General features: G+C 46.5%; 1 protein-coding gene across 2 annotated transcripts in view; it reads right to left on the bottom strand.

Annotated features, from left to right (window-relative positions):
- Positions 1–355: 355 nt before the first annotated feature.
- The window catches only part of mpped1 (metallophosphoesterase domain containing 1), a 21,116-nt gene continuing 4,842 nt past the window's right edge, over positions 356–16,629 (bottom strand). The window contains exons 4-7 of one of the 2 annotated variants that reach the window (XM_028954005.1): positions 16,524–16,629; positions 5,389–5,504; positions 3,358–3,471; positions 356–1,849 (exon numbers count right to left, since the gene is read on the bottom strand). The exon at positions 16,524–16,629 is cut by the window's right edge and continues 120 nt beyond it. In XM_028954005.1, coding sequence (XP_028809838.1) covers positions 1,731–1,849; positions 3,358–3,471; positions 5,389–5,504; positions 16,524–16,629 — 455 coding nt within the window. In that variant the 3' untranslated portion in view covers positions 356–1,730. The remainder of the gene's footprint in view (positions 1,850–3,357; positions 3,472–5,388; positions 5,505–16,523) is intronic. The other variant, XM_028954006.1, reaches the window with a different exon arrangement.

Raw genomic sequence — 16,629 nt, 5'->3', positions numbered from 1 at the left:
GAGTGTGTTCATCAGAAGATGCAGTAACAGCCTTCAAGAGACAGACCGCAGAAGAGACCGAAGGCCCAGGGGAATGCAGGGAAGACGATGATGGGGGAACGAAGAGAGGAAGAACAGGAATGGTGTTAAATCCCCAGATCACGTCTGTAATTATCCGAGGGGACGGATTTCAGTCAGACGTGCTGAGCTTTGGAAGGTGGTGGCGGATTTTTTTAAGGTTTGTGGTACCAGGCAGATATCTGAATGAAACATTATGATTGAACCAGATAAAAAGTTTCCAAACATAGTTTGAGTACATATATGTGGTGGAATATATGTGTGTGGGAAAGAGATAACACAACACAGGACACACTTGTGCCAGTTTGTCAATTTAATTGAATTTGTGTGGCTGATCTCTGTAAACGTTGCGAATAGAACGTTCCGGGTTCCACTGCAGTCAAGCGAAACACAACACAGCGAACAGAACACATCTACAGTCAGTGTACGGCATGCCCCTAGAAACAGACGGAGAAACACAACAACAAAGAGACACGGAACGCAGCCATGGAGACAATAGAGAACACGGGATTAGAGAACCGACATGTGACCCACGGCAAACGGAGCCAATCAAAACACGGAGAAAAAAGTTCGAAGATGAAAGGCGGAGAAAAGACTCCAGCTGTCAGTCTGTCTTCATCATTTTACTGATTTCTCTCTTTTCTCTTCATTTTTCACTCTTCTGTCCTGAGGCTGTTTCCTCTGGCGCACACATGCATGAGCGTGCACACACACACACACACACACACACACACACACAAGAGCTGAATTTCTGGGTCTCATTTGTAAACAGAATCTGCACCTCAGGTCATTAAATCCATAATAACCTGTTAGAACCAGGATTTACATTCATCAGCCCAGTTTGGTCAAATTTCATGCCTTTGACAGCATCGTTTCTACAAGTTCAGGACAGCTGAGCATATTAACCAAAACGTACAGAAAATGTACAGACAAAATATATAAACAGTGAAATTCCATATGAAAGTATGCAAATATGCAAAGAAACAACATTATTTTACATTCCACTGATGCATCAGAGCTTCCCCTCCCACCAGATCAATCATGAGTCCAGTTGGACGCAGACATTCAGACCACGAGGATACAAATGGTCACATAATGACCAGACAGACGGGGAGGGAGAGAGATAAGAAAGTTTTACGGCCAACTAAATGACTAGTTGAGTTACATTTTAAATATTTTTGCATATTCATATGATATTCTATGTCACCAAATAAATGAAATAAAGAGACATATAATATTTTGTGCAGGAAGTCAGGAAATAAATGATTTATAAATGATTAATTAAGTCTAAAAAGGCCAAAAATAAACTGAGCAGAGGGGCAGCGGGGAGCAGGGATATGAAACGGTGCATGCAGTGATCGCGATCCCAGCTGACCTACCCATAACCTCACACACACATACACACACACACACACACACACACACACACACACACACACACACACACAGACACACAGTCGTTAGATTGTCGGGCCGACTGAAGTGCAGCAAGCGTCCATCTGTGTGTCCTGACAATCGTCTTCCAGATGCAGAGCGGCTCGTCTCTCTGGAACGCAGGACCTCCGTCCGGAGACACGCTGGTTTTCTGTACACAAGACCACACCCACCTGTCCATACACCTGATTCCCTGATTGGAAGAAATTGATATAGGGGCGTGGCAGTGAGGTGCACAATCATGTACTCCGGGGATTGGGCAGGTCAAAGACGATGGGTGGGTTCATGGGCTGAAAGTTGACGGTGCAGGCGGAGGCATTCACGAACGTGGTGGTGCCATCGGTCATCATGCCATAACCTGAACACACACACACACACATATATACATATTACAGCCTACGCACAGTGTCTGAAGGAGCGAGAGTGAAGCTGTCAATAATTCACATCACTGCTAACATCATATTCACTTTTTATGAAAGCTTATTTAAAAAATTAAAACACTCACGTTGGCTATAAAAACCTTTATATTGCACCCATTGCAGAACAGAAATTTATTTATAAAATGAAGAGTTTCATGATCTGAAACTGAGAGACCAACACAGCGTCATTTCACGAAAATACAAATTGTTTGACATTATTATTGCAATGAGAAATGTTGTGAATGTTGCTCAGATTCTAAACTAAAGATTCAGATACCATGTACAAAATCATACACATACGGAATCAGAATGGTGCCAAAAAATTTAAAACAAAGCTTCCCTAATATAAAAAAAAATGTTGAAATGTAAAACAAGAGAATTCTGACAACATGCATTTTTGATTACATCTCTTTGCTGCTTTTTTTTCAGTTTCACTGCTGGCTTTTCAGTCGCTCCGCCCCCTTTTACGTCATTGGCCAGCAGGTATTTGAGTGCCAGCTCCGTTCCTCTGAACTAGTGATGGGACAGTTGACGCATGGCCCCCGAACTCTTAATTTTTTAACATCTGTAGCCTCATATTTTAGCTTTACCTGTCATATGAATGTTTTGTGTGCTGATAAATCACATTTGCCAAGGCACTTCCCTTCACTAATGTGAACACTAATGTGAACAGCCATTTGCAATCATATATGGAATAAGACTTGTGTACATAAGCATTGAACAAATACGCTGATTATGATGTGACCCACGCGTGACTGCTATGTCAGCTGTTGCTGCTTTGCGTGTTCTCGAACCCCGCGCATCTCGCAGTGACAGAATTTCGTGGAATGGAGCTGTCACTCAAATACCTGCTGGCCGATGAGGCGATGACCCGCCCACACAAGAGAACTGGCCCAGAAGTGCAACCTTTACTTTATTTTACTTTATTTTGCAGACGCTTTTATCCAAAGCAACTTACAAGAGGACGACACCAGCAATTCTCATTCGATTTCTATAGATTTTGAGTTTATAAAACTAAGAGCCCTGATAAGGCCCAACTTGTCAGAAAACCAAATCAACCAAATCTTCAGGCAGTGTAAACGTAAAAGGGGGCGGAGCGACTGAAAAGCCAGCAGTGAAACTAAAAAAATAAGCAGCAAAATTACTAGTCTCTTTAGCAAAAATGAAAAACACAGAGATGTAATGAAAAATGTATGTTGTCAAAATTCCAACCTCTTATTTTACATTTCAACGTCGTATTTTTTCGTCAGAATTTGAATTTTCGTTTCAAATTTTTGCCACAAATTTGATTCCATACACACACACACGCACACTGCGACAGTACAAAAAAAGTGACATATGCACATATAGTTGATTCACTCACTGACTCTACCAGACACACACTCTGTCACACGCCCTGATTTCATTTGGTGGCATCCCACACGTCTGCTGTGTGACTGCGCGTTACCTTCGTGGATGTGTCCGAACACGTGGAGTTTGGGCTGCACTCGTCTCTGCACCGTGTTCAGCAGCTCCATACAGCCAACACGCTGCATCTTCCTGGGTACCCAGTCCAGAAACCCTACAGGACACACACACACACACACACATACGTTTTACACACATTTTTTAACAAGAGGGTCACATCATCGGCCGAGTTGACCACTTCGGCCATTAGGAATCAGGTAGTTGTGATTCCATGAGTAAAGTGTGTGTGTGTGTGTGTGTGTGTGTTAAGTGCATTGAAGGTTGCTGGGTTTTCTATATTTTTATGTGCACATCAGTGTACTGCTTCTGTCCACTCAGCAAAACGCTGGGACAGTAAATCAGCTTCTTTTTCAGGGTGTATGTGTGTGTGTGTGTGTGTTTGTGTGTGTGTGCCAGAGTGATGTACAATGTGTTTTATAAGCATGTGTGTTAGTCTGTAGGGGTGTGTATTGGCAAGGATCTCATGATGCGATATGTATCACGATCCACAGGTCACAACACGATTATATCACGATATGTTGTGGTACTGTACATACTGCAATAGTTCACTGAAAGCTGATGTGATTGAGCGATTTCACTCTGCCTAAAATTCCACATTCACACACACGCATTGATATTTGATGTCCCTATATCAATAAAATATAATATATATTGCTGTATCGATATTTTCTAACACCCCTAATAGTCTGGGTTAGTGTATCTGATGGTGCTATGAGGAAATATGTGTGTTTCCCCTGTGTGTATGTGTCTGTGTATATTTGTGTATACGTGTGTCGTGGTCTGGTACAGTAGAGTTGGGATTTGCTGCATTGCGATCACTGTCTCCTGTCTCTGAGCGAAACCGGCCTGGTGTAGCAGTTCCATCTGCTAACCACCAATTCACACATGCAAGCACACACTGAACACGCCGACACACGGGTTTGTTTTTATATTGATGTGAGGACCTGGCGTCTTTTTCACTTTAAAATTGAAGCATTTCTTCCGAAGTTAAAAGCAAAGCAAATCGTGACACTTTGCTCAAGTTCCATCAAGTTCAACTTTCATTGGATAACCTATGTTTGTCTATGTAACCTATGTCATTTTGAACAAATACAACCTAAAATCCATGCAGTAAGTCCTTTATTTTTGAGGTATCCAATGAGGGCATCTAACAAGGGAGTTATATAACTGTGCCGTGATCTCCCTTGACTTTAGCTCCACACACCCAGCACTCGATTAACCTTTTAAACGTCTTCTCCACACTGGTGAGAGTGAAAATTTGAAATCAATGCGCACACCCAGGTCTTCCTCAGATCTGCTGCATTTGATTCATTAAATATCCATGCATCCGTAAATGTCCTACACTCAATTTCATGCAGCAGTAGTTTACATTTGCAGCATTTATCCGACGCTCTTATGAGAGCGATTTACAATCAGAAGTTACAGGGACAGTCCACCTGGAGACACTCAGGGTTAAGTGCCTTGCTCAGGGACACAATAGTAGTAAGTGGGTAGTAAGTAGTGAATAGTAATGGACCTAAAATTGATCTCTGGGGTACCCCACAGTGAACGCTCCCGTCATAATTACATACAACAGACACGTTGTATGTTCTTGCCTGGATAACATGAATCACTGTAATAGAATGGATTATCCATTGTTCCATAGAGTTCCACTCATTTTGAATGAACAAAGCAGCCAGGCAGCAGCAATATGAAGACCAAAGGCAACTTCATTGTTTAGAACTTTACAGGCTAACAGGGGCAACATCTTTCACAATGTTTTTTTCCACTCATCAACACACACTAACCAAAATCTTCATTCCCAATTTACCAAAAATCCCCAGAGAGAGAGAGAGAGAGAGATAATCCTATGAAAGGACAAGAAAAACACATGCCATTTTTAAATCATTTAAGACATATTAAATACAATATTTAAAATCCCACGGGGACCCAGATGTCACGCTGTAATTATTCTCCGTCCTCACAAACACACATAAACTTGTGTGGGCGTGTACGTGTGTGCTTTACTCACCTAGAGGAGGGCAGTGTGTCACCAGGATGTCTGTAGAATCTGGAATCTGGTTCCATTTGTCCAGAAGCGCCTGACCTCGTGGGAGGTTAAAACCCCAGCCGTAATACCAGGGCTGCCTGTTAAGCACACAGTTACACGTGGTGATACACAACACATCACACAGCGCACACAACGACATGTGTCCTCTGCATTTAACCCTGAGCAGTGGGCAGCCATAAAAGGGATTTTCTGATTAAGAGTCTGCTTCCTTATCCGCTAGGCCACCACTGCCCTTCCCCACACACACTCACACACACAGAAGTGACATTAAAGGTGGGAATTTTTTTGGGAAGTGCAGAACAAAGAACATGGGAAAAAAAATGCAGAGAAAAGAAAAGAAAAGCAGGATGATATTGGGGAGGAGGACGGGAGACTCCGCCCTGCCCCGCCCCCATACATCCCATCACTCTGATGGCAGAAGCACCAAGCTTGAGTGACGGAGTAAAAATTAAAATGTCACTAACAATCTGTCTTCAGATCCATCTTCCACGCCTGTGCTGTATGTGTGTGTATTTTGTCTTTGTGTGTGTGTGTATGTGAGCGCGTGTTCCGATTTGCTTGCCTAAATGCATTTTTTTTTTCCTTCATTTTTGTTCTGCAGTCATCTGAAACAACAGCTTTTATTGTGCAGCGTTTTGCATATCACGGTCCTACACAAATCCCCATCTTTCTCCCAGCTTTTTTCCTGGGGTTCATACACGCATGCACACATAGGCTGGCGCTCCTGCTCGGGTGGGCGGGGCCAGTTTAATTCAGGACGCCGCCGCAGCCCCACTGCGATGCTCGGGGACCGGACCCTCGCACGGAGGCAGCGGCACCGCCGCGGTGTTTTGCCCGTTAATGATTGATGACTTGTGCGAGGAGAGAGACGGACTGGAAACAGATGTTCCCACAGAAGCACCCCGTCCCCCGTCCCCGCATGTCCAGCAGCCCCCGAAAGCGCACCAGACAAATATAGGGAAAGGGAATAAGACCGTAAAGGATGTTCCCGCCCGTTTTCCCTCATGGCCAACTTTAACCCAGCATCCCTCAAACACACAATTACAGCACATTTGCTTACTCCACGAGTGTGTGAGGTGTGTGTGTGTGTGTGTTCTCATGCCATAATGATATCACTGCTGCGTCTTTATGAATCATTCAGCGGCTGCTGGGAGCGCGAGGCCAGCAGGACGCTGATCTTCAATATTTCATCTCGGTGGTTAAGTTCAGCCTCGTTAGAGAACGGGAGGGAAGGAGCGAGAAGCGATCAGGAGAGACGCAAGAACAAGATCGAGCGAGACAGGAGAACAGAGTTAAGAGTGTTAGGTTTGGGTGTGTGTGTGTGTGTGTGTGTCGGTGCGTGCATGTGTGTGAAGCAACATTTGTGCCTCTTGATGATTTAATTACAGACGCTGATGGCTTAATGACCCTAATTACAGAGTGGAAGTCAGGTGAGCTGGGCGGGGTACGAAAGCAGGTCAGTGACTGTGTGTGTGTGTGTGTGTGTGTGTTGGTGTATAATTAGAAAACACTATTATTTCTCTGACTGATAACTCCCTTTTGCTCACCTCTTCTGGGAGAACGAGTCACACTTTGGAATTAATATTAACCTTCTCTCTCTCTCACACACACACACACACACACACACCTAACCTTGTTAAGGTCTTGTTTCAATTAAAAGCATCACAGCTTCACGAGTCTCTAGTGACCAAGTATGTAGAGTTCTCCAAAAATCTCCCAAACACAACACACACACACACACACACTGAGCTCTTAGTGGAGGAGAAGGGCTGTTGTTTCTCATGCTGAGCCTTTCAGAGCTGCTGGACTTTGATGTTTAATCAAAGAGAAGCACAACGCATGCACACACCCACACAGCAAAAAAAACCCACACAGACACACACCACACTCCAAAACACGCATTTCACTGCATATCATACCGTGTATAACTGTGTACGTGACAAATAAAATTCAAATATATAAACACGTGCACAAAATACACAACACAGAACACACACGCGCTCTCCTGTTGTGCCGCATCAGCCATGTGGCTGAACGAAAAAGGAAGACGAGAGACAAGCGCGTGGAGTGCGACGCACAACTTATCCTCCTCACAAACGACTGCATCGTCACACAAGTTGTGTTTTGGAAGAAAAGGACCCGCATGTCCCCATGTCCTCCAAACCTTCATTAAAAGTGAGGACACCGTGACGTTAACATTACCACCATGAGCCAGCAGACACTAGTTCTTGATGACAACGCTGGCCCATACGATGGGAAGATTAGGGGTCCCTATATGAAATGTAGGAGTGGTCACTGTGGTCACTCGTTCACTAGTTCCTCAATCAGAACGCTGGAATTAAAGCGCCTGATAACCTGCATGTTGGTGTTGGTAGTGGGCGTGGTCACGTTGACTGGAATTAAAGCGTCTGATAACCTGCATGTTGGTGTTGGTAGTGGGCGTGGTCAAGTTGACAGGAATTAAAGCGTCTGATAACCTGCATGTTGGTGTTGGTAGTGGGCGTGGTCAAGTTGACAGGAATTAAAGTGCCTGATAACCTGCATGTTGGTGTTGGTAGTGGGCGTGGTCGCGTTGACTGGAATTAAAGAGCCTGATAACCTGCATGTTGGTGTTGGTAGTGGGTGTGGTCACGTTGACTGGAATTAAAGCGCCTGATAACCTGCATGTTGGTGTTGGTAGTGGGCGTGGTCACGTTGACTGGAATTAAAGCGTCTTATAACCTGCATGTTGGTGTTGGTAGTGGGCGTGGTCACGTTGACTGGAATTAAAGCGCCTGATAACCTGCATGTTGGTGTTGGTAGTGGGCGTGGTCACGTTGACTGGAATTAAAGCGTCTTATAACCTGCATGTTGGTGTTGGTAGTGGGCGTGGTCACGTTGACTGGAATTAAAGCGTCTTATAACCTGCATGTTGGTGTTGGTAGTGGGCATGGCCACGTTTATGTAATAGGGGTGTAGAGAACGAGAGGAAACGGAAGAGAAAGGGAGGAGATGGACGCTGTGCAACACCTGGGCGTGTCACGTATTGACAGGAGGGGGATTAAATTGTCCAGAATGAGGAAGAAGGGTGTGTGACAGCTGTCAATCATGACAACAGGATCCTCTCGGCCTACTATAGAGACCAACCATTAACAGGAGGTCTGAAGTCCAGAGAAAGAATGGACCAACGTCCAGCAGAGCTGTTTGTATGCTGGTATGTGGACACACAGACACACACTTAGGCCTAAAGATAAAAAAATAATCTTGATTAACCCAGAAATAAAAGAGATGACGCTAAATCAAGCCTCACATAGCCTGTCCCAGCAGAGGTGCAGTGTGTGTGTGTGTGTGTGTGTGTGTGTGTGTGTGTGTGTGTGTGTTACCATTCTGTTCTAACAGATCGAGACAAAGAGGCCAAAATTGTGGTGACCATCTGCGCACTGAGACATCTGCCCACACAACCTGACAAGTGCGTACATACCCACACACACACACCACACAAAGCGAGAGCAGTAATAGTAGTACATAATGAATGGTGTTGCTCAGCTCTTTATCTGGCCTAGGTGGACCATCCTGGTGTGAGTGTGCGTGTTTTATGCAGCAGAAAGAAGAACTCCTTTAGAAAATCAACCTTCTTCAAATTCTCCACAAAGAGAGTCACTGGAGAATATCTGCTGCGAGCTTCATACTGCTGCTGTCTGTGTGTGTGTGTGTGTGTGTTTGTCTCCAGAACAAACTGTACATGTTGACTGTGTCGAAACACACCCCTCTCTCATCCGAACTAACCTAGTTGGTAAGAGAAGAATCAGAATCACTTTTATTGGCCAAGTATGAGTGAACACATACAAGAAATTTGATTGCAGCCGATGGTGTCGCTCAAGCACAATAGTATAAACAGCAACAATACAGAATCTAAAAAAAAAATCTTATATACAATCTTAAATACAATGATTTCAGAGTACTAAAAATGATACAGGGGTACAGAAGAAGCCTCTTCATCTACCTCTCTATCTCTTATACATGTGTGAAACATGGGGAAATTGTCAATGAAAGTTTGCATTTCGGCATCAAGATGATTAAAATAGCAAGAATATTGACCGCCATCCGCATTAGAGCATGCAAAGCAAATACGTGCCCTACAAACTTCATGCACATAATTATTTTATTGTTTGTGTAAAGTGGCTTTAATTTTTATATTGCAGTAGATCTATATTAAGTATTTCTCTCTCTCTTTTTTTTTTTAGGTAACTGCATTCTATATGTAACATGAACTGAATACAGAGACTTTTATTTTTTATTCTGATCACATCCCAAACCTGGCAACATATCCTGATGAATAATTTGCGATATAAATTGCGTTGTTGTCAGATTCTTGCCAGCACATAGCACACATTTCCTTATTATTTCAGGTTGATGTTTAATGTTCAGTTCACAGTTTTTCAATTTTTTTGTCATTTCTCGTCATTTTGAACTCAGTAGCTCCCCACCATGGGGTGTTTGCCACACCCCCCTGCCCCGCCCCACCTCTCTATCTGAATCTCACTTCCTGCAGCCTGGGCACAGTTCAGAGTTCACGGATGATTGGTAGAGTTTCCATAACCTGAACAACAACAGGAAGGGATGGGCGTGGATCTTGGGCTCTCCTTGCGATTCTCTCGGTTCGGTGCAACGAATCGGTGGCGCAGACAGACGCCAAACTCGCGGTAATGAGATCCCCCTGGACGACCACACTTTTATCGAGCACAAGAACGCAACAAACACGCCGGCAATACATCAGAGACGTCTTTCCTGGGTGTGGGAGGGGCTGATGCGGCCACCACCCCAATCCACCCTGGAGAACGTTCCGGCGGGGACCGAGTGTGGGAATACAGATGAGGAGGAAACGGCTGAAATAAGCACGCAGCATAAAGGAGGTGACGTGAAGACTTGACGCATCACATTGTGTGTGTGTGTGTGTGTGCGTGCGCGTGTGCACTATGGATGGTGCCAGGTCCTTAAACTGGTGCTGTGAGGAGCAGGTGCAGGACAGTAGCAGTGGGGGAGTGTGTGTGTGTGTGTGTGTGTGTGATATGGAGCTGCCTTGTGGATAAAGAGTGGAGCGAAGGGGGGGGGGGGGGTGGGGGTGGGGTGGGGGTGGGGGTGTTTTGGTTAAACGGCGGTTTGCCCCCCAACGGCGAATAAGAAGTGACCTGCAGCAAGCTGCTCAGCCCTATAGAACCCATCCTGCGGCTAAAGAACCGTGGAACCACGGGACAGCCTTCCCGCATTCTGGAACGTGCCCGTCCCATTTCTGCAAACGCAAACAAATACCTGTCTAAGTAGCATTTAATAATGACCAATTACCAGACGGAGCGGGGTGTGGGCGGGGGGGACAGAGTCCCCTCCTAACTGGTGACAGACTGGTGACAGAAAAAAAAAGAGAAGAAAGATGGAGAGAAAAAGAGGGAGAAGAGAGAAACGTAAAGATTTATTTCAGATTGAAGAAAACTCTCCAGCCACTCAAATCTAATTCAGTCCGCGAGGCTCTGGACTCGTTTCTCTTTTCTTTCCCCCTGTTCCTGCAGAGTGATAGTTGCCTTGGTAACCGTGGCAAATCTTCCTCTTCTCAAACAGATGTCCCATTTAGTTGGAAATTAGAATGTGTAAAAGCCCAGGAGACCGAAATTATTTCAAAGTTCTCCGTGAGGGAGAAGAAAAGGAAACGGGAGACGGGGAGAGAGCCCCGTTCCTCGGAACACCTCCGTCTCCTCCACCCGAGGCGCGAAATGTGATGATTAGCTGGCACCAGGGGCATCGCACTTGCGCCGCTTCCTTGCCATGGCAACAGAAGGCATGACGGGAGACAAAGCGCCATTGGCTTGGCAGGTCGAGGGTTGGGAGCTGCGGGCGTCGCTCTAATTGGCCCGGCGCCGATTTGGCGTGCAGACTGCGATTGGCCAGTCCGGGGGCGGGGCCAGTGCATCACTGAGGTCAAAGTTCACATGTCCGGGGTGCAAGACCACAGCACAGAAGACGCAGAGCATGAGTTGTGATCACTAATGTCACACCCTGCTCCCTCATTCTGGACTCTTTGAACCCGCTCAGGCGTCCTCTGCACTCCCGATACCCCGTGTACACAAACGGGACGTCTACCAACGCCAACGTGGGGGTCAACGGCGTTTTAATGTAGAATTAGTGAACACAACCCACATGCTACATGTTATTTAGGGTTAAGAAAGTGTGTAAAAATACACACGCTCGCAAAATCACACTCATTTACACACATCTCAGAGTGTGTGTTGCGTGTGTGTGTATTTGTAAGACACGGTCCATCCCCCGGAGACCAATTTACAGGTAATTTAAAAGCAAAATTCCTCACAGGAGAAGGACACAAAGTCTCCAGTCTTCCTTGTCTCGCTGCCGCCTGTTTACTTGCGGACGGGACGCTGTGACTGACGGCTCTTCAAATGAACGTCAGGGCAGCGCAGCCGAAGGAGGACATTAACAGACCAGAAAAGTGCTAAAATAGCAGCAATTTCTTTTTGTCATTAAAAGACAAATCCCAGCGGTGTCCCGCGCTGTAAAGTCCCATGGACAGCAGGAAGTTCACTGCTGCACCCGGAATCGTGAGGTAAAGGAAACAGAGAGGACCGGGGACAGGGCCGGGGGGCACAACCGCGCCCTGAGCTCCGCAGTTGTTAATTTAGGCCGTCCCCCAGAGGCGCGGCCCAGAAATCCAAACCCATCAGTGCGTCCCCGGGGACGGAGGACGCTGCGTTTTTTTTTTTTTTTTTAATCTTCTTTAACGCGACTCCTTAATGATACGTGAGTGAAAGGAAGAAAGCATCAGGTAGCTGCCGCCTTCAAAGCCACAAAACAATTAACACAGCGGGTCGTTAACGGACGCTTTACTCTTTTATTCAACGTTCTCCTGTTCCTTCCATTCCTTCCATCCCACAAAAACAGTTCATTAGTGACCGAGTGCTTCGGCCTTCCTCATCCTCATCACACAAATGGGCCGCACCATTCCCACTTCTGACACCAAAGCACCGGGACACTTCCCGTCTTTCTTTCTTTCTCTTTCTTTCTTTCTTTCTTTTTTGATGAGGTGCTTTAATTGGGCCACTATATGAGAGAGGCAAATCCTCAATAATTAAAAAATCTAATTAAGGAGTCTTTTGCATCTCCCGTTAATTATTCCGCATGGAGTCGGCGGGCAGCAGAGAACGTTTCTTCGATTTTAATTTTTGAAAATAAATAAATAAATAAATAAATAAATACACGAATCTCCTCTCCTCCCCCACCACCCCAACTCCCACTTCCTTCTCACGTCCTCCCTCCTCCACCGCTCTTCTCCCGATGAAGGGGACGCTCTGTCACACAATGTGGGTTTGGTGTCCTTATTCCATAAAGGATGCATCATTGTTCCGCGCGCGTTCGGTTCCACGGACCCCTGCTGAACTCAAAGCGCCGCAGAATTCTGCGGATAAACCGCTCCGAGTGCGGATTCAGCAGCACGAATATTACAAACCCTCAGCGAGGATCCACCAATTGTACGGTGCTAGTAGCCTAGTGGGTAACACACTCGCCTATGAACCAGAAGACCCAGGTTCAAACCCCACTTACTACCATTGTGTCCCTGAACAAGACACTTAACCCTGAGTGTCTCCAGGGGGGGGACTGTCCCTGTAAATACTGATTGTAAATCGCTCTGGATAAGGGTGTCTGGTAAACGCTGTAAATGTAAATGTACTGTGCCAGGGACACACTGGGCACCAGGTCCAAACCATGGACCAAGCAGAACATGCGGAGGGACATTCGCCGCCACTCGTCGTTCTCTGGCGCGTCTGGTGACGTGAAGGAAGCCGGCGCGTTGAGGAGTCATTGGAAAAGTCGGAACGCAAGGCGGGGGACCATATGCCGCCGGGGCGCTCGTCCAGACGGCCCCATACTGCGCGTGAGCACCGGCGCATATGCACGCCACGCCAGTGTTTGTGTACGTGTGCCACGCTCGGTGCGTACATGTGCGTGTGTGTCACTTCATACCCACCCCAGCAGTTTCTTGTGTGTGTGTGTGTGTGTGTGAATGCATCTTTAATACTTGATCCTCCTACGCCGCCTCAGCAGCTCGACTTCAGTAAGCGACGCAACCCCCCCCCCCCAGCAGTGGAAGGAGGGACAATGTGTGATCTGGGAATGACAAATGACTTGTAAACTTGCATTACTGTCAGTGGAGGAGAAATTGCGCACACACACAAACACACACACACACACACACACACACACTGCTGTCCCGATCCGGCAAACTGCAAACTGCTGCATGACAAATAGTCAGGTTTTAGGGAAAATGGAAGAACGCAGCTCACCAAGATCTCATTTAGCAGCGCAAAGGAGGAGAAGAAGGAGGAGGATGGAGTGCATGTGTGTGTGTGTGTGTTTGGAAGGTAAAATGTATTCAGGTTGACTGAGAATAAATGAAATGAAACGATGGGGGTGTTTTCTTCTACAAGCGGGGTGAATGACGGACAAATGGCCGGTCGCATAAACAGACGGTGTCGCCGTGGCGATCCGCCGTGGCGACCCCGTCCAGGTGTGGCTGACGGGCAGCTGACGTTCCGAGCGGCGGAAGACTCAGTCCATAAATCCGCTCTTTATGAGAGAACGATCTCCATGGAGACGGGATTTTTTCGCAGCCCCGTCCCACTGTTCCTGATGAAGATGGGGGGTGGGGTGGTGTGTGTGTGTGTGTGTGGTTTTCCGCTTCAGAGCCAGCGACATGTGGGGTGGACGGATGGATGGAAAGACAGACCGAGACGCAGAACCAAACGACATGCCCAACTGGAGTCTCTCGTTCAAACACACACACACCAAACTCAAACCGATCATTACAAATCAATCTTTGGCCATTAAGAAATATCGGCGCTTGCTTCACTAGCTTCTGAAAGGAGACCGGACTACGATGGGACGGCAGAGAAGCGAGTTTTTAAACCACTGAGGAGGTGCCGGACATTCCGGTGCAGGACGGCAGTTTGTCCTGTGACGAAGCGCGTCTTCTGGCCGCAGAGCACGTCGAGGCAGTCGGCAGTGCTGCCGCCCATATGCTGAAAACGCTGCAGAACGTGCCGGGTGCCGCTGAACTGATTCAAGCAACGGCAGGATACACAGGAATGTAGATATCGCTCATTTGTTCCACCGACTGGTCTAATGGCGCACGGTTTATTTTTATGCAACTGTTGGCATTTTAACTTTTCAATTTCTAATCAATATCCATATTCCTAATCAATTTTTCTTTTTCATCTTCCTCGGTGTTCCATCGCCATTTTCTCTGACATATATGCTGATTCCGACACTCTGCGGAGTAATTTCAGGAGCGTTGTGATTTAGAATAAATGTATTTATTTTTATTAAACTTTTTTTTTTACCCCCCCAGACCACCATCCCGGTTTGATCGAGTTGCGAGATGTATTACCGGCGTGGGACAGGCAAGGCCCTTTCAGGTCGAGAACTCAGAACAGGTTCAGCACACGGAACCGGAACCGCTCGGCAACGTGAAGCTCTGCAGCTGCTGTGGAATTTCTGAAATTCTGCCACCGGTAAACCCAAACTGCATTTAGTGTGAAATGCCTATAAATATAGCCGTAATCTGGAATAATGACCTCTGATCTGTGGTGGAAACAGAGTGTAATTTTCCACAACCGCTGTTTATACCGTCATCGTAGCTGAAACAGAAGGACAGAAGGTTCTTTATGAACTCTTTATGAACTTACTGGTGTAAATGTCCTTATCTGATGGGCTCTTTTACATCCTCTCCCGATTACTCTCCAAGTATTTACATTTACGGCATTTATCAGACGGCCTTACAATCAGTAGTTACAGGGACAGTCTCTAGGAGTCGAGTGTCCTGTTCGGGGACACAGTGGTAGTAAGTGGGGTTTTGAACCAGGAACTCTGTGCTCTTCGGGTTCGTAGACTGGTGTGGTTTTTTTGGAATGTTCCAGCATTTAAAAGAAATGCTGCTGGTGGGGTAAAGGCGCGAGAGGACAGACTCTCGGTGGGGAACCAGTCCAACGTGGCAGCTGGTCCTCCTCGCCAGGGTAAAGACCAGTCTTGACACACATCGTCTCACCGTCGCGAAAGCTCAGTCCGTAGCGACCGAGCCTCCCATCGGCAGGAGGAGCTACAACGCTAGTCCAACCTTCCGAAGATCGTGCTGTGAGGACAGAGGGGAAATGAGAGCGAGTTTCTCGGGTTTGGGGGGGGGGGACTGAGTCCAATGGGCCTAAATTTGTGGCAACATGCCCACTAATATGGACCTCCACTGTACAGGGTGGGCCATTTATATGGATACACCTTAATAAAATGGGAATGGTTGGTGACATTGAACACATTTTATAAGTGGTCAGAAACTTGTAACTAACTCATGAAAGAATAAAGTTATGTTAATACCATTGTTTTTCTTGTGAAATTAGCAATAAATTTGATGTGTCACATAAACCTCTTCCTATTGAAAAAACAAAAGTTGGATCCAAGATGACCGACTTCAAAATGGCCACTATGGTCACCACACATCTTGAAAAGTTTGCCCCCTCACATATACTAATGTGCCACAAACAGGACGTCAATATCACCAATATTCCCATTTTATTAAGGGGCATCCATGTAAATGACCCACCCTGTACATTCGGCAGATCGGTGCCCTGTGTTAAAGGTCGGATTATACCACAGGGTGCTAGTAGCCTAGCGGGTAACACACTCTCCTATGAACCAGAAGACCCAGGTTCAAATCCCGCTTGCTACCATCGTGTCCCTGAGCAAGACATTTAACCCTGAGTGTCTCCAGGAGGGGACTGTCCCTGTAACTACTGATTGTAAGTCGCTCTGGATAAGGGCGTCTGGTAAATGCTGTAAATGTAAATGTAAGACGTGCCAACACACAGCCTACTCACTTCCACCCCAGTTTTATTCACACCGGGGAGCATCTTTACTCAGCGACCATTTATCTGCGAAAGAGAGATTGGACACCCCACACCCAGACGTCCTCCGGGGGTTCACCCCCCCCCCCCCCACACACACACACACACACACACACACACACATGACTGGAAATGGGGTGAGAGCAGGTAAAAAGAAGAACTCACCACGGCGAGCCGTAGATGCGGAAGCCCCGGACCGTCACCTCTGAGTCCTGCAGGTAGATGCAGTTGGTCAGCAGCGACTGGACGTTCTCGTAGCTCTCCGGCTTCA

This window comes from Denticeps clupeoides, chromosome 15 (genome assembly GCF_900700375.1).
Source record: "Denticeps clupeoides chromosome 15, fDenClu1.1, whole genome shotgun sequence".
Lineage (NCBI taxonomy): Eukaryota > Metazoa > Chordata > Actinopteri > Clupeiformes > Denticipitidae > Denticeps > Denticeps clupeoides.
Note: the sequence above shows the minus strand (reverse complement) of the source record. Positions and strands in the feature narration are given on the sequence as shown.